The sequence below is a fragment of the Lasiosphaeria miniovina genome (genome assembly GCF_030549165.1).
Source record: "Lasiosphaeria miniovina strain SMH2392-1A chromosome Unknown B0T26scaffold_6, whole genome shotgun sequence".
Lineage (NCBI taxonomy): Eukaryota > Fungi > Ascomycota > Sordariomycetes > Sordariales > Lasiosphaeriaceae > Lasiosphaeria > Lasiosphaeria miniovina.
The window spans coordinates 740,773-762,687 of NW_026848225.1; the positions used below are offsets into that span (position 1 = coordinate 740,773).

A 21,915-nucleotide genomic window follows, 5' to 3' on the forward strand; every position below is an offset into this window, starting at 1 on the left:
ACATAATGCAGGCTGGCAGGCAACAATGCACTATGCTCCAGATCATCTGCACAATGCATCTTCCTTTGGGCTCACAAATTGCACTGCTGTGTGAATATCGCGTGAAGCATGCATGGATATCTACACATAGTACTCACGCCACCTGGCGGTGCACATCTTGCCTGCTTCCCCCAGGTTCAGCGAACGTTTCATAGTATAAACCACGCAGTCCGGAGCCAAGAACACCACCCCATGAGTTGGACCGCAGTGCACCGGTGTGTAGGTCAATGTTTCTCGCCACGCCGATTCGTCACGGCTACTTCTCCTGCATATATTCACCGGGTATCCCAGTACTCGGTGTCTGGGGATCTAAGTGGAATGACGGAAAGGAGGGAAATGGGAAGGCAGTGACATGTGATGGTTTAGCGGAAGAGGTAGCATCAAACGCTGTGCGCAGCCACAGATCAGGAGTTCGAGACGAAGCGCTGGTTATCAGGGTGGCCGAGGGACTCGCGGGCCACGTCTTTAACCGGGACCAAGTGGAAGAGAGTGTTAGGTTTGGCGCTTTGGGCCATAGAAAGTCGTGATAAGGCGAAGAGGTGAGGAGTGAAGAGCAAGAAGAGCAAGAAGAGCAAAGACTCCGAAGAGCTGAACCCCTTGCTATCAGGCCCCGGAAAACGACCGTATCCCACAATAGACGATATCTTCCGACTTTTGCTCGGGGTGGCTCACACTCCGGCGACCCGGATTAATATCTAACAGGATGCTGGACTGAAGTATCTCATCTAGCAACATGAACCCAGCATTGAGAAAATACCAAGGCATATCGTCTCGAGGGCCACCCCTCTGATCTCGAAGCAGTTGGGCTGCTGTGACGGTGAGCCCAAAAGTTTGGAAGCAGACTGCCGTAACATTTTCGTCCTGTGGTGTCCCTTGAAATAGAACTGATCCCGAGACGCCTTCAGTAGAGTCCCAGTCTGTCTCCATCCGCCAGAGAACGGCGGTCGATACCGCCCTCTCCCTCCAAATATACTGCAGGCATTCAACGACGGCAACCTTACCCGAGTCTGTCAGGCCAGCTCCGGCCATAATATTCGCCTTGCCAGATACAACCAGCTGGCCTGCGGCGAAGCAGGGCTCACCGTTGAGCACTTCCTGGACCCCACCCCAGCCCGCAATTGCTGGTGCATTTAGGGGGCTCGAAAGGTTCGGCAGCCTGTCGCCCGTCACCAGAGAAAGGTCGTGGAGGTATCCGTGCGGGTATGGAATCGTGGATGGGAGCGGTACAGGGTCGTAGGTCATGGTGATCTGCCCAACCTGTTATCGCTTCGTCAGTGGACTACCTCCAATAAGAGAGAACTTGGAATAGATACTTACCAAATTCTTGGTCTTTTCACATAGACGCTTTTGTTGATTGGGGTCAAGGACGCGTTCTCGTAGGTCCGCACAATGGCCGGGATTAGCAGTCGATGCAGCGAAAGCTTCTCTGATGCCCATTCCTTTGCCCTAATATAGATGTCCATACACTTGAGCACAAACCGGTCCATGATTCCAGACTGTCGCACAAAAGCATAGGTTGGGACAGTGATAGCCTCTGTGCCATCTGGCAAGCGTAGCTTAAGACCAAGGGAGGCCGTTCCATGCACGGCATCTGGGGAGTCGGCAATGCGAGCGCCAGATTGACGGCTTGGCTGGCAATCTGGCACGGTTCAAAACACGTGCAGGTTTCCCCAAGTGCTAGAGATTCCGAAGTCGTTCCAGGACCTCAGGATTGACCTCGTCGAGGGATATAGCAGTACGACGAAGTCCGAGATGAACACTTGGACGCCCATAGCACCTGGGAAAGCCAGCCGCAATGCGTCAATTTCCGTGGAAGTTAGGAGACGCCGCGGGTCAAGGGGAGCCTCCATCCCATCGGGTACGAACTTCGTATAAATCTCCCGAGGGCGAAACCCGCATGAAGGCACAAGGTGGACCTCTCTTCCGCCCACGTGGGTCGCTGCTCTAGGATTACTTGTGATCCATATCTTATGCCCCGTGGAAGGCTCTCTCATCACTGAGACCTTGCCGATGTTGGCAAGGCCAGGATGATATGTACGTAGGAGGCCCTCGTTCGTATCCGATACAGCCTCGAGCTCTGCTCGGACGGCGGCTACTGCCGGAGGTCCCCAGGAATTTGAATCCGTTCCTTGCAGAAATACTTATTAGGATCACAAGGTTAAGCAGAGAATAGAACGGGGATACCACTTACTCTGAATAAGCTTTATATGTGGAGATGTACAAGTTTTGATGTCGTCGCCAACAATCCGTGTGCGTTTGCTAAATTTTCCGGCCTGCCAGTCCGGCGTGTCCTGGAACGGCCTCTTTGGCCCAGTCGAGAGCTGGTCGGAAGCCATATTGTATCTTCGTACGCGAGTAGTTGCGTAATGGACCGGATGGTTTCTAAAGAGGTCTAATGACAGAGATGTCGTGAATGGTTGGACAGGCCAACCGGCAATCGGGCGAGACAGTCAAAGGTGATTGGGTAGGTGAATAGTGAATGGCCGAAACGGTCAGATGTAGTGTAAGCGGGTAGTCATCCGACGCACCGTTGCCAAGACGAAGTGAAATGGTTGTAACAAAATGAATTCTTTTGATGACAGCGTTGCTAAAAACTTTATTAGGGCTAGTCGAGAACGAATTTCTGACCGGGGGGAAGGATGCCCGCGGTGAATTTAAAAGCCAAAGTTGGGAAAGAAGAGTTGAGGCTCACGTGACCGGCAGAACCGCCAAAGGCGGCAAAAGCCACGTACAAAGGAGATCTGAGGCGAGGTTGAAACTTAAGCTTAAAGTTAAGGAAGAATACCGATTACTTTCGACTACTCGTTATGCTTTAAGGAGCAAGACGGGGCAACTACCGACCTGTACGAGAAGTTTCAAGGTCTCAGAGCCTACGACAATGGGACCTGCCCGAAGTGAGTAGTGGACATGGTCGAGAAGATGGATCCGGCGAAGCGGGGCGCTCTGGGGAGCCTCCAACAGATGCACGGCCATATCAAGTTCCTACCTGGAGTCGCCGCTTCGGGAAAGTCTACCTTTCTCTTGACCCTTAGTATGCTCATGTTCTTCGGCGGGTGTGGGGAGGAAGAGCCGGAGAACTGCAAGCCAGCGCAGGCGTAGGTTCTCTACAGTAAGTATAGAGTGAGCGTCACTGTCGCGGCGTTAAGGGCTTGGATGTCGTCCGGCTGTATTCCTATGACTTAGAGATCGATGGACTGAAGCAGAAGCATTGCCCCTACGTCGATCCCTTTGATAAGGATGAGGCAACTTCATAACGAGACGAGTTCAACGAAGTAGACAAGATGTTAGCCGCATACATCATAATTAAAGCTTCCGTCGATATTCACGGCGCGAAAGAGAAGCGCGCCAAGCAGAAAAATGGTTGCCGGCAACCCAACTTTCGACTCTACCCTCGAATCTCATCTACCGGGGAGTGATGGGTCCTTACCGTGGAGGCCAGGCTCAGTACCCCGAGTCTGCGAAAGGTTTCAACAAGTTTCTGAAAAAGATGGTGCCTGACCTGCCAAATCATCAAAATCGGATCATGGTCACACTTCCAGGTTCCTGGGTCTCACATATTGGAACGTCAGCCAGGAACATTGCTCACGCACGGTGGGCTGTCTCGCAGGCAGTCATGGCGATCAAGGATAAGTCGCTCAAGAATCTCAGTGGCGGACCTATCGAGATCTTGATGATGCCGTACTATCGAACGTAGGTACAAACCTACGACGAGCTCTTACAGAAGGCATTGGAGGACAAGGAGCTGACTCCAGACCAACGCTCCCGCATTCGCGTGGCAACCCTCGACTCTTCGCAAGGCGACGAAGCAGAATTGATTTTCATCGACCTCATACGTATGGATGATTTTGGTTTCTGTGAGTGAAGTCTACCGGTTTGTTTTCATATTGGCTACTTGCTAACAATCATCAGGCGGCGACGAGAGGCGCCAGTGCCTGACCCTGACTCGCGGACGCCAGGCCGAGATCATCCTCGGCGGGCCGGTGATGTATCTCGGCTGGCAGCAGAAAGAGCATTTCATGGCCAGGGTAGCAGTTCTAGAGAGGATGTACGTGTCTCTAGCCAAGGTCAAGGCAGTCATATCAGTGCCAACTTGTGTCATGTGCGAGGAACTTGGCCCCACACACGACCCGGCGCAATGCAAGAAGCTGTCGCCAAGTGCCATAGTCGCTTGTGCCTGCTCTAATGAACATTCCACCAAGGCTTGCGACGCCGTGTTTTGCCATCGCTGCGAAACCAGAGACCACTGCACCTCTACCTGCACCGCCACCATCACATGTTTCAGGTGCCACTCGGAGGATCATCCTGCATCCGAGTGCCCTAATGTACAGGTATGCAAGCTGTGCGGACAACCGGGTCACTTCGCTTCCGACTGCTTGACAACCTGCAGGACATGCATGCCGCAAGACGGGTGACCATTCGACAGACGAGTATCGGCTGCGAACGTGCAGAAATTGCGGACGTATGGGCCATGCCCACTTCACCCCTCCGGTCCTGCAAGGTGGCATGATCTCTCCAGCTCCAAAACGCACTTCATCTCTCACTTTTTCCATCACTCTTTTCTCTCCAACTTTCGACACTAGTTTAGTTGCGCACCTACAGGCTTCACGGGCCTAGACAGACAGATATCAGTCTCATCCAGTTTCCCGCTTCGCCGCAAGAGAACACTTCTTTTGCGGTACGCCGCTTCTCCCAACCTCAACCACTCGGGCACCAGCATGTCTTCGCGCGCAGGGTGGGCGGCGAATGAAAATATTCGTGTATTTGTCAGCAAATAATTCCGATTCGGGAATATTGTAAATATCGACGAATATCGTGTGCTAAGTCAGCCGACCTGCAACCAACCACAAAGTATCTGGCTCTAGCTGCCCAACGCAACCTAACTACCCAAACCTCACCAGTTCACCAACTCTTTCTGTAAAAAATTCACCAACTCTTTCTGCAACAACTTCTTCAACAACAAAGATGCCTTTTATTTCTGAGGATTCTTCAATATCTAGAGATACAGGCCGAATCTCAACCCCAATTCTGGAGCATACTCGACCCCCCCAAAATGGAGAACCCGTACGGAAGGGTAAAAGCCTCGTGTATTACTGCAAACACTGCATAGCATGGAGTGCTCAAAATACAACAAACTTCCGACAACATCTTCAATCCAAGCACGGAATCATCGTCATCAGCCAATCAAGAAGAATTGACACTTCCAGCAATACTACATTGCAATCTCTATACGAGAAAGCAATAGTAGTTAACTAGTCTTCTAAACTTAATACTCAAATCCTCAAACGAGCGTTAAATAAGGAGATTATCACGCAGGCGATTATTTCGCTTATTGTTGTTGAGAATCTTTCCTTCCGGGTTGTCGAAAGCCCCTACTTCCACGCCCTTTGCAAAGCCCTTAATCCAGCAGCATCAAACGAAATCATTTCATCACATTCGGTAATTAAAGAGCGTATTAGAAAATCCTGGCTCTTTCACAAAGATATCGTTCGGAAGAAACTTCAATCATCCCGTTCAATAATTCACCTCTCTATCGATGTCTAGACTTCTCCAAATCAGAAGCTATTTCTGGCAATTTGCGCTCATTTTGTGGATTTCGAATCAGAAACCCTTAAAAAAGCACTTATCGGCCTTCCATCTATCCCATCGCATCATGCAGCAACTCAATACGAAGCTCTTTTTCATATCCTTCAAGATTATAATATCCTTTTAAAAATTAGGACAATTATCAGCGACAATGCTTCAACAAACGATAAGCTTTGCAAGATCCTCGAAACAACCCTTAGCGAAGAGGCCATTCCCTGGTCATCATCAGATAATCGAAACCGATGTAATGGGCATATCATCAATCCTGCTGTCCGGGCATTTTTGTTCCAGGATACAAACCAAGATGAAGATCTAGAGTTGAAAGAGGCTCAGATTGCTCTTGATCTCAACCCTCTTATCAAACTGTATAACATTGTCAGCCATATCAGAGGGTCTCCTAGCCGAATGAATCAATTTATCCAACTTGCTAGCCGTATGATTCCTTTAGATAATTCTACACGATGGAAAAGTTGGTATTTAATGATTCAAACTACGCTTGATAAAGAAGGCGTAATTGATTCATATATTAAATCGAGGTATGAATCTCTTCAAAAGGATTATCTTTCCCCAGATGATTGGGAATATCTTTGATTAATATCAGCTTTTTTACATCCATTCTATCGAGCAACAAAAGCAACCGAAGGAGACCAGGCAACAATCGATCGGGTTCTATTTACTATGGACATTCTTATTCAGCACTTCAAGAAAAGCTTTTCAACATACGAATCGAATCCTTTCTTACTTCGTCAGATCGATAAAAGCTGGGCTATATTCGATAAATATTATCTAAAGACTAAGGAGTCTCCATTCTACGCAGCAGCTATGATCCTTCATCCATCACGACGAACCTTATTGTTACGATCCTGGTTCAGGCTGCACGGAGCCTCCCGCTATTGGCTGGCGCAAGGAAGCGGGGCAGTTCCCCGCTCCACGGGAGTGCAGCCAATAGCGAGGCGGTCAGCGCGATCAGTATGATCAGGGCGATCAGTGGGAACTGATCGCACTGAGCACACTGACCGCACTGATCACCTAGGACCAACGCTCTGATTGGTCCGCCTTAGATAGATATATACGACGACCGTAGCCACGGTCTTAGATAGTTCTTGCTTGGTTCTCCAAGCAAGCAATACACATTCACTGCACTCATACACTTTGAGTGGCATTCCGATTTGACTGTATTACCCGTGCGATAGGAGCTTGCCCTTTGTTCTATCTTCATAATTACCAACCCCAGCATTCTGTGGAGCCCATGCTCCCTTACAGACTGGTTTGTAATACTTATATCTCAAACATAATTGGGATAAAAATTGGATACGACCAGCAATCAACTCTGTTAGAAAGCTTTGGAAAGAGCATAAAGATCAATCAGCAAATTCATCTCCAATAATACCATCAATACGAATTGATAATAATCTCGATGAATTCGACATCCTTGCTCAAAATCTCGACATCCTTCTAATACAACAAACTAAGGATGAATTCGAAGAGTATATCTCAGAAGCTGCAATTCCGATCCCAACTTTAGCATTATCCTGGTGGCTAAATCCACAACAACAACGCTGGCCAAGACTGTCTTATCGATATCTCGGCAGAGATAAATGAATGAAGGGGTTATTTTTGGACAAGGTGTCTGTAAGCTAGTTATGAGCGAGCAGCAACGTATTCTGAGGGTAGGAGTAGTAAAAAAAAAATTTGCACTTCGATCGAAGTCGCCCCTTGTCAAACGCAAGTCGCACCCTATTGGCTCCCTGCTACCAACAAGAATAGAACTCCTAGAACTAAAGGCTTCGATCATATCCTCGTCTTGCACTAAGCGCCAGCAAATGTGTAAAAAAGCATGGGGAATTGGTGCGCCCCAGTCCGACTACTTATAGAACCCACACCCCAGAGATGGCAGCTCGCAATATGGAGCGATAATGATGTCTCCCTAGGCAGAAATCCATTCTGTAACGGAACCGATGCGCGCGTCCACAGTCTAACATTCCGACGGCTATCTTTCCAAGCTTAAGACGCAGCTCTCCCCACCGATCCCTCGACTAATCCAAGAGCGATGACGAACAGTGTGTCACGAATTCCTATTCTACTGGTTTGAAGGCGGGGCAGGGGCGGCGGGACCCGCCCCGGCCAATCCCCTCGATGAAGAGCAGATGACCCACAGTTGCTCTGTCGTGTGGAGAACAGAGCAATGTGCTCTGTGTTCCCACAATGAGAGCAACAGAGCAACGCCCTAATTGGCCCACCTTAGATAGATACATACGACGGCCGTAGCCACGGTCTTAGTTCTTGCTTGGTTCTTCAAGTAAGCAATACACATTCACTGCACTCATACATTTTGAGTGGCATTCCAATTTGACTGTATTACCCGTGCGATAGGAGCTTGCTATTACAAACCACTCGACTGTTAGGGTCGTCTGTCTGTAAGGGAGCACGGGCTCCACAGAATGCTGGGGTTGGTAATTATGAAGATAGAACAAAGGGCAAGCTCCTATCGCACGGGTAATACAGTCAAATCGGAATGCCACTCAAAGTGTATGAGTGCAGTGAATGTGTATTGCTTGCTTGAAGAACCAAGCAAAAACTATCTAGGACCGTGGACACGATCGTCTTATATATCTATCTACGTAACCAATAACAGTGGTTCCGTTGTCCCGTGGTCCCGCGTCCGGGTCACCGCCCGACCGGACCTGTCCCGCGTCCCCAAGCTCCAGAGCTCGGAATCCTGGAACGCTCCTAATTGGCCCGCGCCAAAAGTGCATGCCCCACCTTTGTGCATAACCACAGGGAATCCACAGGGATTCGTGACAGTGGCGTAGTGGCTTGTGACAACTGGCAGTGTTCCGGCTAGTTGGTAACAGGTGGTGAGCGCGCACCCTATGCGCGCGGCTGCTGTTTGGAGTGTCCTTTCCTTACAATTACACGCATGCAGCCTCTAGGGCTATGGCGTAGCCAGTCAAAGACTAGCGGTCTATCTAGCTAGTGTACTAGTAGGAAATAGAGAAAGCAAGAGCTAAGTACACCGTTAGGCGCGTGGCCTTATTATCGTATTAGTTTCATAGTAATAGTGTTTGTCAGAAACACTGCACACTGGATCTTGTGGAATTGATGGGGTTGTAATTGCTTGATTGTATTGCCCTCTCTCTAGGCTCTCTGGCTCTGCCAGAGAGCATTTCTTATAGCCATGGCCAGGTGGCGAGGTTATTGCGCGTCTGTGGCTAATAGTGACAAATTCATGATTCTAGCACCTTCTAGAATCTCCCTTCTTTCTGATAGTGACAAATCCATGATTCCAGCACCTTCTAGAACCCCCCCTTTTTTCTGACAGTGTTAACACCTTTAGCCAGACTTGTACTGTACCACCCTCGCGTCTGATTAATAAGGAAAGTGTAGTGTTATAATAGGACCAACCAACTGAATAAGGAAATATATGGATAAGAATAAAGGAAATAGATCAATCTTTGCTGGCTTCTAGCCATTTCATTGTACAAATCCTCGTACTACTAAGGAAGTCCCCTAGGGCCTTTTTTCTCTTGGTGGTGTGGAATGGTATTTGGAGTGTGAGAGGGTAGTTTTTCAGGGTTTTTATCAAGGCCTTCCGCTCTACAGTGTATTTTTTGCACTGTAGTAGTAGATGTGTGGGTGTTTGGTCCTCCAGACACCCAGGGCATTCGCTACTCTCCACTTTTCCCATCTTCGCTAGATGACTAGCTAAGAAGCCAATCCCGGTCTTCAACTGGATATAGGCTGACTGATTTGGTCGAGGGAATAGTGGTATTGTGGGCTTGAAGCTGTAAGTGATTAAGTCCCGGGCTACCCTTCTATAGTGTGTGCCTAAGCCTTTGGACTTTTGTCCTATTGCTTATCTGTCTTCTTGGCTTAGCCAGTCGGTTTTCCAGATTTTTTTCAATAAGGTCTTGGCTTGTCTTCGTACGTAGGCTAGTGATACATATGCTTCTTTTGTTGTTTTTTCTAGGCCGGCCTTAGCTAATTGGTCTACTATCTCGTTACCAACAATTCCAACATGGCTAGGGCACCAGTGGACTTCGACTTTATGACATTTTTGGACTAGTAGCCTAACTAGCCTTTGAGCCCGGTATTACAAACCACTCGACTGTTAGGGTCGTCTGTCTGTAAGGGAGCACGGGCTCCACATGATGCTGGGGTTGGTAATTATGAAGATAGAACACAGTATTACAAACCGCTCGACTGTTAGGGTCGTCTGTCTGTAAGGGAGCACGAGCTCCACAGAATGCTGAGGTTGGTAATTATAAAGATAGAACAAAGGGCAAGCTCCTATTGCACGAGTAATACAGCTAAATCGGAATGCTACTCAAAGTGTATGAGTGCAGTGAATGTGTATTGTTTGCTTGAGGAACCAAGCAAGAACTATCTAAGACCGGTGCCACGGTCGTCGTATATATCTATCTATGACTGGCCAATGAGGGCAGGCCCGGAGGTGATGTTTCCCCAGTTCGGGCCAGGCCCGAACTGCTCCCCGTATGCCCTTGGGCCCGCTAGCGTGTGGTGGCCGGAGGCCCCACTACCCCGCTCCTGATCCTGGTGCCCCACCATGGCGCGCTGCGCCCAGTGCCAGGGGACTTCGTGACATTACCCTCTCACACTCCAAATACTTTTCTACACCACCGAGGGAAAAAAGGCCCCAGGGGACTTCCTTAGTAGTACGAGGATTTGTACAATAAAATAGCTAGAAGAAGTCAGCAAAGATTGATCTATTTCCTTTATTCTTTATTCTTATCCATATATTTCCTTACTCATTCCTTACTCAGTCGGTTGGTCTTATTGGGATAACACTATACTTTCCTTATTATTTGGGCCCGAAGGTGGCACAGTATAAGTTTGGTCAAAGGAACCTCATTACTATGAAACTATTACGTTAATGAGGCCACGCGCCTATCGATGTACTTAGCTCTTGTTTCTCTATTTCCTACTAGTACACTAGGTAGATAGACTGCCAGTCTTTGACCAGCCACGTGTTACGATCCTGGTCTAAGTGTGCAGGAGGCGCTGGAAGCCGATTGCTAATTGGGCAGGGCAGGGCAGGCAGGCGGGCCGGGCCCCGCAGGGGTTTAGTGCAGCCAATCAGGTAGCGCTCTGTCCGATCTGATGCCAAGACCAACAGAGCGGACGGAGCGGGCACTCTGCGGGGCCTCCGTGCTCTGTGAGCAGAGCACCCGGGGCCCACGGAGCGCAAAGAAAGAACTTTGATTGGTTACATGAATTAGATAAATACGATGACCGTAGCCACGGTCTTAGATAGCTCTTGCTTGGTTCTTCAAGCAAGCAATACACATTCACTGCACTCATACACTTTGAGTGGCATTCCGATTTGACTGTATTACCCGTGCGATAGGAGCTTGCCCTTTGTTCTATCTTCATAATTACCAACCCCAGCATTCTGTGGAGCCCGTGCTCCCTTACAGACAGACGACCCTAACAGTCGAGTGGTTTGTGATACCACGCCATAGCCCTAGAGGCTGCATGCGTGTATTGAAGGAAAAAAAAAGTTACAATAAGCTGGAATATTGAGAAGCCCTTAGCACACTGGCTGGGTAGAGCCGTGGGAGCAGAAGATCGAAGCAAAAATCACTATCCAAGAGGGTGAAAAAAAACAAGCTAAAAAGATCACCTGCAATTACTACAGAGCCTTAAACCGACTATGGTGCCTACTGCAAAGGCTACTACGGTAGTATTCTACACAGACAGATCAGAAGGCTTTATAGAGGGCGGAATTACTAACTCAGCCGGCCTATGCCGACTGAGCGCGAACTTAGCACCTATAGTAGCCAGATCGTGGAACCTGGGCTCAACCATTGAGGTGGCAGACGCAGAGGTCGTCGGGATTATCAAAGCCATAGAAGAGGCCTAAGGAATTACCACTACTACGTCTACTACGTCTACCACTACGTCTATTACTTTCTATATTTTTGTGGGTAGCCAAGCGGCAATCAAGAAGCTAGAAGGCTACAGATACCGTGCAAAAAGGGCCAAAAGGCTAGTCAGGTTACTAGTCTAAAAAGGCCACAAAGTCGAAGTCCACTGGTGCCTTAGCCACGATAAAATTGTTGGTAACGAGATTGTAGACCAATTAGCCAAGGCCGGCTTAGAAAGAACAGCAAAAGAAGCATATGTATCACTAGCCTACCTACGAAGGCAAGCCAAACCCTTATTGAAAAAAAGCCTAGAAAGCTGACTGGTTAACCCAAGAAGATAGGGAAGCAATAGGACAAATGTCCGAAGGCTTAGGCACACACTATAGAAGGGTAGCCCGGGAATTGATCACTTACAACTTCAAGTCCACAATACCACTACTACCTCGACCAAATCAGTCAGCCTATATCCAGCTGAAGACTGGGATTGGCTTCTTAGCTAGTTATTCAGCGAAGATTGGAAAAGTGGAAAGTAGCGAGTGCCCTGGTTATCTGGAGGACCAAACACCTACACACCTACTACTACGGTGCAAAGTACACTATAGAGCGGAAGGCCTTGTCAAAAGCCTTGAAAAACTGCCCTCTCACACTTCAAATACTATTCTACGCCACAGAGGGAAAAAAAAGGCTCTAGGTGACTTCCTTAATAGTACGAGGATTTTTACAATGAAATGGCCAGAAGTCAGCAAAGATTGATTTATTTCCTTTATCCTTTCTTCTTATCCATATATTTCCTTACTTAGTTAGTTGGTCCTATTGGGATAACACTACACTTTCATTCATATTCCGGCCCGAGGGTGGTACAGTACAAGTCTGGCCAAAGGAACCCCATTACTATGAAACTATCACGTTAATAAGGCCACGCGCCTATCGATGTACTTAGTTCTTGCTTTCTCTATTTCCTACTAGTACACTAGGTAGATAGACTGCCAGTCTTTGACCAGCCACGCCATAGCCCTAGAGGCTACATGCGTGTAAGGAAGAAGAAAAAGAAAAAAAAACAGTTGCAGGAGACTCGTTCTTTGTAAAGAGGTAACCGTTCGCTCCCGTATCGATCAAAACGTTATCTATAGTTAAATATACTCCATTATATGCTATTCTACTCATGAAGAAATGCCTTGCCACCAAGATACTTATCGATGATATCCTCGGAAGACGCTTGTCTAGTAGCCGATACTTCCCTTAACAGGGAATCAATATTTCCTAGGGTACTTAGTTTGTTGACTCCTCTCCTGATTTCTCCGATTCTCGGTCGCTATCGTCTAAGACTTTCTTATTGGACTCTGTCTTAGACCAGCGATCGATAATGGTCTAGGTCCGGGCCTTATGATCTGGATCGTCCTTCTTATTACCTTTGGTAGGGCATGCGTTACTGGTATGTTATTACAAACCACTCGACTGTTAGGGTCGTCTGTCTGTAAGGGAGCACGGGCTCCACAGAATGCTGGGGCTGGTAGTTATGAAGATAGAACAAAGGACAAGCTCCTATCGCACGGTAATACAGTCAAATCGGAATGCCACTCAAAGTGTATGAGTGCAGTGAATGTGTATTGCTTGCTTAAAGAACCAAGCAAGAACTATCTAAGACCGTGGCTACGGTCGTCGTATATATCTATCTAAAGTGGACCAATCAGGATCCTCAGTGTCTACGCCCTGCGGGTCCAGGGCGCTCTGCTCACAGAGCACAGGAGCCCCACGGAGCGCCTGCCCTGTCCGCCCTGTTGGCCTTGGCAGCTAGTCGGACGGGGCGCTTCCTGATTGGCCGCATCCCACGCGGAGCGGGGACTGCCCGCCCCCACCTCGTTACCCAATCATGGAGCAGGACAGAGCGCCTCCTGCACTTTTGAACCAGGATCGTAACACTACGACTTTACCCAGTGCGCTAAGGGTTTCTCTATATTCCAGCTTATTGTGACTAGTTTATTCAGCCTTGTGACGAATCTGAATAACTGTGTGGTGGGTTGTATGCTTGGGAGTAGGCCATAATCATCCCCTTCTTGTAGCTAATTTCTTACTTCTCTGTAGAGGGCTTGTTTTTATAGGGTAACTTCTTGAAATAGTAGTATTCGTAGGCTATAGATGTTACAAGCCTTTCGAATCGAATTTGTGGCGGTAAGATAGCTGCTTCCACTTCTAAGGCCTTGTAGGGAGAGTTTCTAAACGCTCCCAGCATCTGTTTTACCGCTAGGTTCTGTAGCCGTTGGTATTTTTGGACTAGCTGTTGTTGGTGGTAGTGGCCTTGGCTGTCTTCATAGCCTTTCCACAATAGTTAGACGCCGTAGTCGGCCAGTGACGTAATACAGGCTACGTATAGTTGCCTTAGTGTCCTAAACGACAGTCCCTTTTGTGTTCTGCCGAGTCTTTGTAGGCTATAGTAGACGGCCGTAGCCGCCTCTATCTTCTTTTCCACGTGATATTACAAACCACTCGACTGTTAGGCTCGTCTGTCTGTAAGGGAGCACGGGCTCCACAGGATGCTGGGGCTGGTAATTATGAAGATAAAACAAAGGGCAAGCTCCTATCGCACGGGTAATATAGTCAAATTGGAATGCCACTCAAAGTGTATGAGTGCAGTGAATGCGTATTGCTTGCTTGAAGAACCAAGCAAGAACTATCTAAGACCGTGGATACGGTCATAGTATTTATTTAATTATGGCGGGCCAGTAAGAGCGCAGCTCTTACTTGCCCGACAGAGCCTCAAACCGACTATGGTGCCTACTGCAAAGGCCAGATCGTGGAACCTGGGCTCAACCATCGAAGTAGCAGACGCAGAGGTCATCGGGATTATGAAAGTTTTAGAAGAAGCCTAAGGAATTACCACTACTACGTCCAATACGTCTACCACGTCTACTACTTTCTATATCTTTGTGGATAGCCAAGCGGCAATCCAAAGGCTAGAAGGCTACACATACCATGCAAAAGGGCCCAAAGGCTAGTCAGGTTACTAGTCCAAAAAGGCTACAAAGTCGAACTCCACTAGTGCCCTAGCCATGTTGGAATCGTTTGTAACGAGATAGTAGACCAATTAGCCAAGGCCGGCTTAGAAAAAACAACAAAAGAAGCATATGTATCACTAGCCTACCTACGAAGGCAAGCCAAACCCTTATTGAAAAACAGGCAGTCTATTCGTACGGTAGGAAGCGTCTTTTTGTACGGTAGAGTACAAAAAGTGACATGCGCGCTAGGACCCGCCCATTAAAAACCCACTTTTCGCACTAAAAATAACGCTGATTCCTGGGACGATACCAACGTAAGAAATCTTCGGATCAATCGCAGTCGCATCGCAATTACACCACGCCGCCGTCGCCAACGTCAACATACTTCCAAATGCAGTAATATATGCTCAGGGCCGTAGATGCGCTCAATCGTTCATTTCTGCGATAAAACCCGAAGGCTCAACCTGTGTTGTTGCTTACATAACATGCCTAAAATGCAATAAAAACCTGCCCTGCCTATGCATCGTCAAGTTCATCGCTTTGTTGTGCCTCAAATGCTGCAGCCAAAGCCCTCGTAGTGCGACGAGTCGATGCACCGCGTGTTGATGCCTTTGTAATGCCTCCTCGAGACCCGCGCGCCCTGGGGGTTGAAGCCTGTGCTCCAGATGAAGCCGGGGTTCGTAATACCCCTGATGATGCGCGTGGTGTTGATGTTGCCTTTGCACCACGACCGCCCCGGCCGCCCCGGCTGCCCGGGCCTCTCTTCGCCGCACCGAAGCGGGCGCCGCCGCGAGGGACAGTGAGGCCATTCACAGTTCGTTGTGCCTGCGCAGGGGCGTTTTCGCTGGTGTTTTCCTGAGCCCTGTTGTCCCTGTTGTCTTCCTGCTCCAAGCTGACGCCCTCCCATTGTGAGGCATTACGGCGAATGGAAGGCATGACGATCGCTTGTTAGTCTTGTAGATGCAAAATGAAGCGGTGCACCCACTTGCGCGGCGATAAAATCGCGTTGTTGTTGGTGTAGCTCAATTAGACGGTATTGTGGTGTTGTGGTGTTGTGGTTGTTGAAGGTGGAAGGTGTTGGTGGAATTGGCAGATGCCCTTAATTGTAGGTAAAATTTGGCCTGAGTGGCCCAGGCGCAGGGTGCCGGGCGCAGGTGGTGGATTTGGCGATGGCTTCAATTGTAAGTAAAAAAGTGGCCCGGGCGTAGGGTGCCGGGCGCAGGGTGCCGGGCAAGCCATCCAAAGAAGCGTTCAATCTATTCAACTAGTCTTTTTTAGGTGTAAAAATCCGACTTTGGCTGGGCTAGTGGCTTGGCGGCTTGGCGCGCATGTCACTTTTTGTACCCTACCGTACAAAAAGACGCTTCTTACCGTACGAATAGACTGCCTCTTGAAAAAAAGCCTGGAAAACCGACTGGCTAAGCCAAGAAGACAGATAAGCAATAGGACAAAAATCCAAAGGCTTAGGCACACACTATAGAAGGGTAGCCCGAGAGTTTATCACTTACAACTTCAAGCCCACAATACCATCACTACCTCGACCAAATCAGTCAGCCTATATCCAGTTGAAGACCAGGATTGGCTTCTTAGCTAGTTATCTAGCGAAGATTGGAAAAGTGGAAAGTAGCGAATGCCCCGATTGTCTGGACGACCAAACACATACACACATACTACTACGGTGCAAAAAATACACTGTAGAGCGGAAGGCCTTGTCAAAAGCCCTGAAAAACTACCCTCTCACACTCCAAATACTATTCTACACCACTGAGGGAAAAAGGCCCTAGGGGACTTCCTTCGTAGTACGAGGATTTGTACAATGATATGGCTAGAAGAAGCCAGGAAAGATTGATCTATTTCCTTTATTCTTTATTCTTATCCATATATTTCCTTACTTAGTTAGTTGGTCCTGTTGGGATAATACGATACTTTCCTTATTATTCAGGCCCGAGGGTGGTACAGTATTAGTCTGGCTAAAGGAACCTGTAAGAGAGGGCAGGTACGCCCGATCAAGGTGGTCACAATAGGAACAACAAGCAGGGCGAGCAATGACTGGTATTGGCGTAAGACTTCAACCTGGCCTGAGCTAAAGAGGTGTGCGAAGGCCATGGTCTATATACACGTGAAAGGGGTTACGAGTCATCCTTGCGTAGCCAGGGTGGTAGTGGCGATAGTGCGTGGCCCTGTTAGCGGTGGCGATAGTGGCGATGGTGGCGAGGGTGTCCCTGTGGCGGTGGCCATGGTGGTTACGAGGGTGGTTTCCTTACAGAGCCCCATTACCATGAAACTATTACGTTAACAAGGCCACGTGCCTAACGATGTACTTAGCTCTTGCTTTCTCTATTTACTACCAGTATACTAGGTAGATAGACTTCCAGTCTTTGACCGGCCACGCCATAGCCCTAGGGGCTGCATGCGTGTAATGAAGAAAAAAAAATCATATACACTTGGTCTTTACTGCTTTTACTACCCTGCAGTCTAGTCTAGGCTTGTAGATTCGTGGCTTTCACCGCAGTTCTTGCACTTTCTTTCTTTTTTCTTCAAAGGTGTTTATTACAAATCACTCGACTGTTAGGGTGGTCTGTCTGTAAGAGAGCACGGGCTCCACAGAATGCTGGGGTTGGTAATTATGAAGATAGAACACAGAGCAAGCTCCTATCGCACGGGTAATACAGTCAAATTGGAATGCCACTCAAAGTGTATGAGTGCAGTGAATGTGTATTGCTTGCTTGAAGAGCCAAGCAAGAACTATCTAAGACCGTAGCTACGGTCATCGTTTATATCTAATTCAGGTAACCAATCAGGGCTCTTCCTTTGCGTGCTCAGTGCTCCTCCTAACCTTTGGTACACCGAGCGTCTCAGAGACTACCGAGCGCCCTGCTAGGTGCGCTCGCCTGGTCTTGGCAGACCAGTTGCACCGAGCGCCTCCTGATTGGCTGTGTCGAACACTTGCGGGGCCTGACCCCGCCCACTTGTGCGGCCCAATTGGCAATTGGCTTCCAGCGCCTCCTGCAGTCTTGGACCAGGATCGTAATAGTGTTGGCTTATTCCTTCACGCCCTTTTCTACGTAATTGATAGTGGGTATTTTGGTATTATTCGTTGTCTTTGTATACCTTAGAGTCTTGGACGCTTCTTTCCCCTCTGCCCTAGTTAGGAACTCTTGCCAGTGTGTTGTTTTTGCAGCCCTTATAGCATGGAAGTACGTATTTCAAGCCGTGTTATAGGTTTGTTCTTGGTTAGGGTCTTTTTTAACGTAATCTACCACCTAGGGAGCCACACCACCTTGGCGAGCCAAAATTCCCCACTTCCCCGGCCCCCCTAACTTACAACAAAATATCCCCACCAACAACTACTTATTCTCACAAACTCGAGCGTTGTAATCCAAGGCAGCACAAATACTACACTTTGGAGGGGCTCGACGACGTTTGTGGCCAGTCTGGCCGCCTTGGGCTTGCATAGGAGCTTCTGCACCACCTTGGTCAACACTACTACCTCGGGCCAACCTAGTGTTACGGCCGGCTTGAAATGAGGGCGGAACTCCTCTATTGGGCGCTATGGACGAAGATTCTAAACTAAAGGGAAAAGGGAAAAGAAGCTCAAAGTGTTACGATCCTGGCACAGGCGTGCAGGAGGCGCCTTCTGCCCCCCTGCAGATTGGCTGGGGCAGCCAGGCGGGGTAGACCCACCTAGGGGCTAGTGCAGCCAACCAGGAGGTGGTCAGTCGCGACGAGCCGCCAAGGCCCGACTGACCACCACTTGCAGGACGGCCAACCAGTCAGGAAGCGGTCAGTGCGATCAGTGCGATCAGTGTGGACTGACCGCAGTGATCGCCCTGACCTTTGGAGAAAGACTCTGATTGGTCCGCCTTAGATAGATATATACGACGACCGTAGCCACGGTCTTAGATAGTTCTTGCTTGGTTCTTCAAGCAAGCAATACACATTCACTGCACTCATACACTTTGAGTGGCATTCCGATTTGACTGTATTACCCGCGCGATAGGAGCTTGCCCTTTGTTCTATCTTCATAATTACCAACCCCAGCATTCTGTGGAGCCCGTGCTCCCTTACAGACAGACGACCCTAACAGTCGAGTGGTTTGTAATACAAAGCCTCCCCTCGCGAGATTCTTCCAGGGCGTCTCAAGCTGGGGCTCTGGCTGAGCTTCCATTAGTCAGTTAGGTGGATCTGTCTGGCTGGTCGGGTGGATCCACCCGGCTGGCGTCTGATTAGTCAGAGCGTCTGGGAGGCCTGGAGGACCAGGCCCTCACACCTAGCACCCTCTGTACTGCCCGAGCCAGCTGTACTTGTTACGAATCCTTGTCGAAATGCGCAATAGTGGGGCACGCTCAGTTTTGTGTGGACCAATCAGGAGCGTCCCATGGAACGATCCAATTAGGAGTGTCCCTGGGTCCCGAGGTTCGGGACCACTTAAGGTCGAGGACGCGGGACAGTGTCCCGCTCGCCCGGCGTCCCGAGACCGCAAGTCTCGGGACCACAGGCCAGTGGGACCGTTGTTATTAGTTACATAGTTAGATATATACGATGACCGTACCCACGGTCTTAGATAGTTCTTGCTTGGTTCTTCAAGCAAGCAATACACATTCACTGCGCTCATATACTTTGAGTGGCATTCCGATTTGACTGTATTATCTGTGTGATAGGAGCTTGCCCTTTGTTCCATCTTCATAATTTACAAACCCAGCATTCTGCGGAGCCCGTACTCTCTTAAAGACAGACGACCCTAACAGTCGAGTGGTTCGTAATAGTACTATCTTGACCGGCCTGGCTGGCTTGGCTATCGAGGTGGCTAATCTTAGCCAGACCCTCTGCAATAGTAAGGGTACCTCCTTTGGCTATATATCGTCGGTGTTGCTTCCTCTGCTTCCTCCGTTGGTTTTCTTCTCGCAAGATTCGATTTTCCTCCGCGAACAAGACAGCACTATTCAGGGCTACCTCATACCGTTTAACCAGTTGGCCAATAGCTTGTGAAATCGGCGAATCTGGCTTTGATGGCCGTTGGTGGTGTAATTGGCTAGTATGGGCTGTAAGTTGGATTAGATTATAAGGAGTCTTAGCAGGTTGTGGGCTTCCAGTAGGACTGGGTGTAGTGGTGTTGTTGACTGGGCCAGCCACGGCGTCGTTAACTGAGCTAGTGGTGGTGCTATTGACTGGACCGGCAGTAGCGTCTATGACTGGGCCGGTAGTGGCCCTGTGACCAGGCTGGCCGCGGCAGCACCGGAGGTGGCGCCTGTGACTGAGTCGACCACGGTCCCGGCAGTGGTGCCTATAGCCGAGCTAGCTACAGCAGCTGTGCCTGGGCTGGAGGTGGCGCCCGTACCTGGACCGGCCACGGCGCCGTTGACTGGGCCAGTGGTGGCGCCTGTGACTCGAATTTGAAGTCTCCGTAGTACTCGGCTTGGATCGATAGGCTGTAAGCCGGCCCCGGCAAAACCAGCTCGGATATTCGAGCCTGAGAGGCCTAGTGGTCGGGCTTGTATGTATAAAATAAGAAAATCGAGTTTATCAATATGGTTAACCCCAGCAAAGAGTTTTTGTTGTACTAAGCTGCTGTAGAATGATTTGAGTGGTGAAAAACAGGCAACGTCGAGTGGTTGGCATAGGTAAGAGGAGTGTGGTGGCATTTGCATGACAATAATCTTATTATCTCGACAATATTGGTCAAAGGCTGGAGCGACGTGACTGCCATGACCATCAAGAATTAGAAGTCAGTATTAGCCTACAGCTCGGTGTTGAGTATTTAGATCGAGGATTTGGTTAACCACTCAAAGCAGTGATCATCATCAGTCCACCCTTCTTACTTACTCCAATTGACGAATCGCTCGGCGCACCGCAAGAGTACCACTCAGCTTGATGAACTTTGCCGGGTAGGATAATTTTAGGTGGTAAGGCCCATCCTTTACAATTGACAGCCTCGATGACTGTTGCTCACTCCCGATATCCTGGCTGGGCCACCATTGGCCGATCTTTGCGGTCAGCCCGGGTAAGTACTTTTGCTGTACGGGCTACGCCAAGTTGGAACCCGGATTTATCGAAATTGTAGATATCCTCATCTACAATGCCATACTTTTGTATAGCCTTGCTGACTCGCTCAAACCACTGCCCAAGAAGTACTGGGTCTTCACACTGGGCACGTCGGTAGTCTTAACAGCGAGAATACCGGGGCTTGATCGCATCGTAGCGTTCGATGAATCGTTGGGCCCAGGTCGGGCCTACCGGCTTTCCACTACGACTTGCCAGCAATGAATTGGCCATACGGCGCGTATAGTCGATTGTCGGGGACATACCACGCTCGTCCATTGATAGGATTCACTGTACTAGAGCAGTCTCCTCGGCTACCGATAGCTTTCAGTTATTGACTTGTGTATTGTACCAAGGTCGTCTACCACGAAGCCGCGCAGACAATGTCTGGTGGGGTACATTGTAGACTGTTGCAGCCTGTCGCATCGACTTGCACTGGCTGTGTTGGTAAGCCTTGACGGTTAATTGAACCCTTTGGGGGGATATTAAGCAACTGGTTGTCTTGGTCATCGCTGCAGCTATGGTGATAGACACGCGTGCGGGTCGTGTTTTGGTGGGGAATTTTGGCTCGCCAAGGTGGTGTGGCTTGCTAGGTGGTAGATTACGTTATAGTTTCTTTGGGCATGATGTAATATTACAAACCACTCTACTGTTAGGGTCGTCTGTTTGTAAGGGAGCACGGGCTCCACAGGATGCTGGGGTTGGTAATTAAAGATAGAACAAAGGGCAAGCTCCTATCGTACGGGTAATACAGTCAAATCGGAATGCCACTCAAAGTGTATGAGTGCAGTGAATGTGTATTGCTTGCTTGGAGAATCCAGCAAGAACTAAGACCGTGGACACGGTCATCGTATATATCTATCTAAGGTGGGCCAATTGGGTCGAGCATTTCCCGATCAGTGGGTCTTCCCAACCTTGGTAGCCGAATGCACACTGATCGCGCTGACCGCTCCGCTATTGGCTGCATCGAACTCCTGTGGGGCCCGGTGTAAGAGAAGGCAGGTACGCGTGATCAAGGTGGTCACGATGGAGGGAACAAGGGGGCGAGCAATGACTGGCATTGATAAAAGACTTCAACCTGGCCCTCGCAAAGGAAGGTAGGCGAGGGCCACTACTTATATACATAGTTGGGTGGCTCAATCTGGCGAGTGCCTGGGCCGGGTGTTTGGGGCCAGCTGGTGGCGCCTGGGCCGGACCGGGCGTTTGGGGTGCTCTTTCCTTACACCCGGCTGGCCTGCTAGTGCTGCCCAACCAGCGACCGGCTTCCAGCGCCTCCTGCAGACTTGAGCCGGGCTGTAACATATAAGCTCTTTCGTAGAGTTGTAAGGTTGTTAGACCACTAAGGCTTTGATCTTTCAGTTATCTTAAGCCTT

General features: G+C 49.1%; 4 protein-coding genes across 4 annotated transcripts; 1 reads left to right on the forward strand and 3 right to left on the reverse strand.

Annotated features, from left to right (window-relative positions):
* Positions 1-604: 604 nt before the first annotated feature.
* On the reverse strand, positions 605-1,582 carry B0T26DRAFT_397520 (uncharacterized protein). Its single transcript, XM_060434792.1, has 2 exons — positions 1,357-1,582; positions 605-1,296 (listed from the first exon to the last, which is right to left on the reverse strand). Exons 1-2 carry the CDS (start codon positions 1,474-1,476, stop codon positions 643-645), a joined length of 774 nt encoding a protein of 257 aa, XP_060292485.1. The 5' UTR covers positions 1,477-1,582; the 3' UTR covers positions 605-642.
* On the reverse strand, positions 1,583-2,663 carry B0T26DRAFT_397519 (uncharacterized protein). Its single transcript, XM_060434791.1, has 2 exons — positions 2,231-2,663; positions 1,583-2,167 (listed from the first exon to the last, which is right to left on the reverse strand). Exons 1-2 carry the CDS (start codon positions 2,373-2,375, stop codon positions 1,689-1,691), a joined length of 624 nt encoding a protein of 207 aa, XP_060292486.1. The 5' UTR covers positions 2,376-2,663; the 3' UTR covers positions 1,583-1,688.
* Positions 2,664-15,053: 12,390 nt separating this feature from the next.
* Positions 15,054-15,439, reverse strand: B0T26DRAFT_754432 (uncharacterized protein; the record flags this gene model as incomplete). The annotated part of the gene is made up of 2 exons (XM_060445822.1): positions 15,054-15,220; positions 15,277-15,439. 2 exons carry the CDS (start codon positions 15,437-15,439, stop codon positions 15,054-15,056), a joined length of 330 nt encoding a protein of 109 aa, XP_060292487.1.
* Positions 15,440-18,826: 3,387 nt separating this feature from the next.
* On the forward strand, positions 18,827-19,053 carry B0T26DRAFT_720714 (uncharacterized protein; the record flags this gene model as incomplete). Its single annotated transcript, XM_060442502.1, has 1 exon — positions 18,827-19,053. A coding segment is annotated over one exon (206 nt), but the record flags the coding sequence as incomplete, so codon positions are not given.
* Between the last annotated feature and the right edge of the window lie 2,862 nt (positions 19,054-21,915).

What these genes read in the sequence shown, in the direction of transcription:
- B0T26DRAFT_397520 (XM_060434792.1), bottom strand. Translation starts at nt 1,476, where the DNA reads ATGGGCATCAGAGAAGCTTTCGCTGCATCGACTGCTAATCCCGGCCAT. An exon ending in GTGAAAAGACCAAGAATTTG is followed by an intron (nt 1,297 to 1,356) that starts GTAAGTATCTAT and finishes AAGCGATAACAG; the next exon opens with GTTGGGCAGATCACCATGAC.
- B0T26DRAFT_397519 (XM_060434791.1), bottom strand. Translation starts at nt 2,375, where the DNA reads ATGGCTTCCGACCAGCTCTCGACTGGGCCAAAGAGGCCGTTCCAGGAC. An exon ending in ACATATAAAGCTTATTCAGA is followed by an intron (nt 2,168 to 2,230) that starts GTAAGTGGTATC and finishes TATTTCTGCAAG; the next exon opens with GAACGGATTCAAATTCCTGG.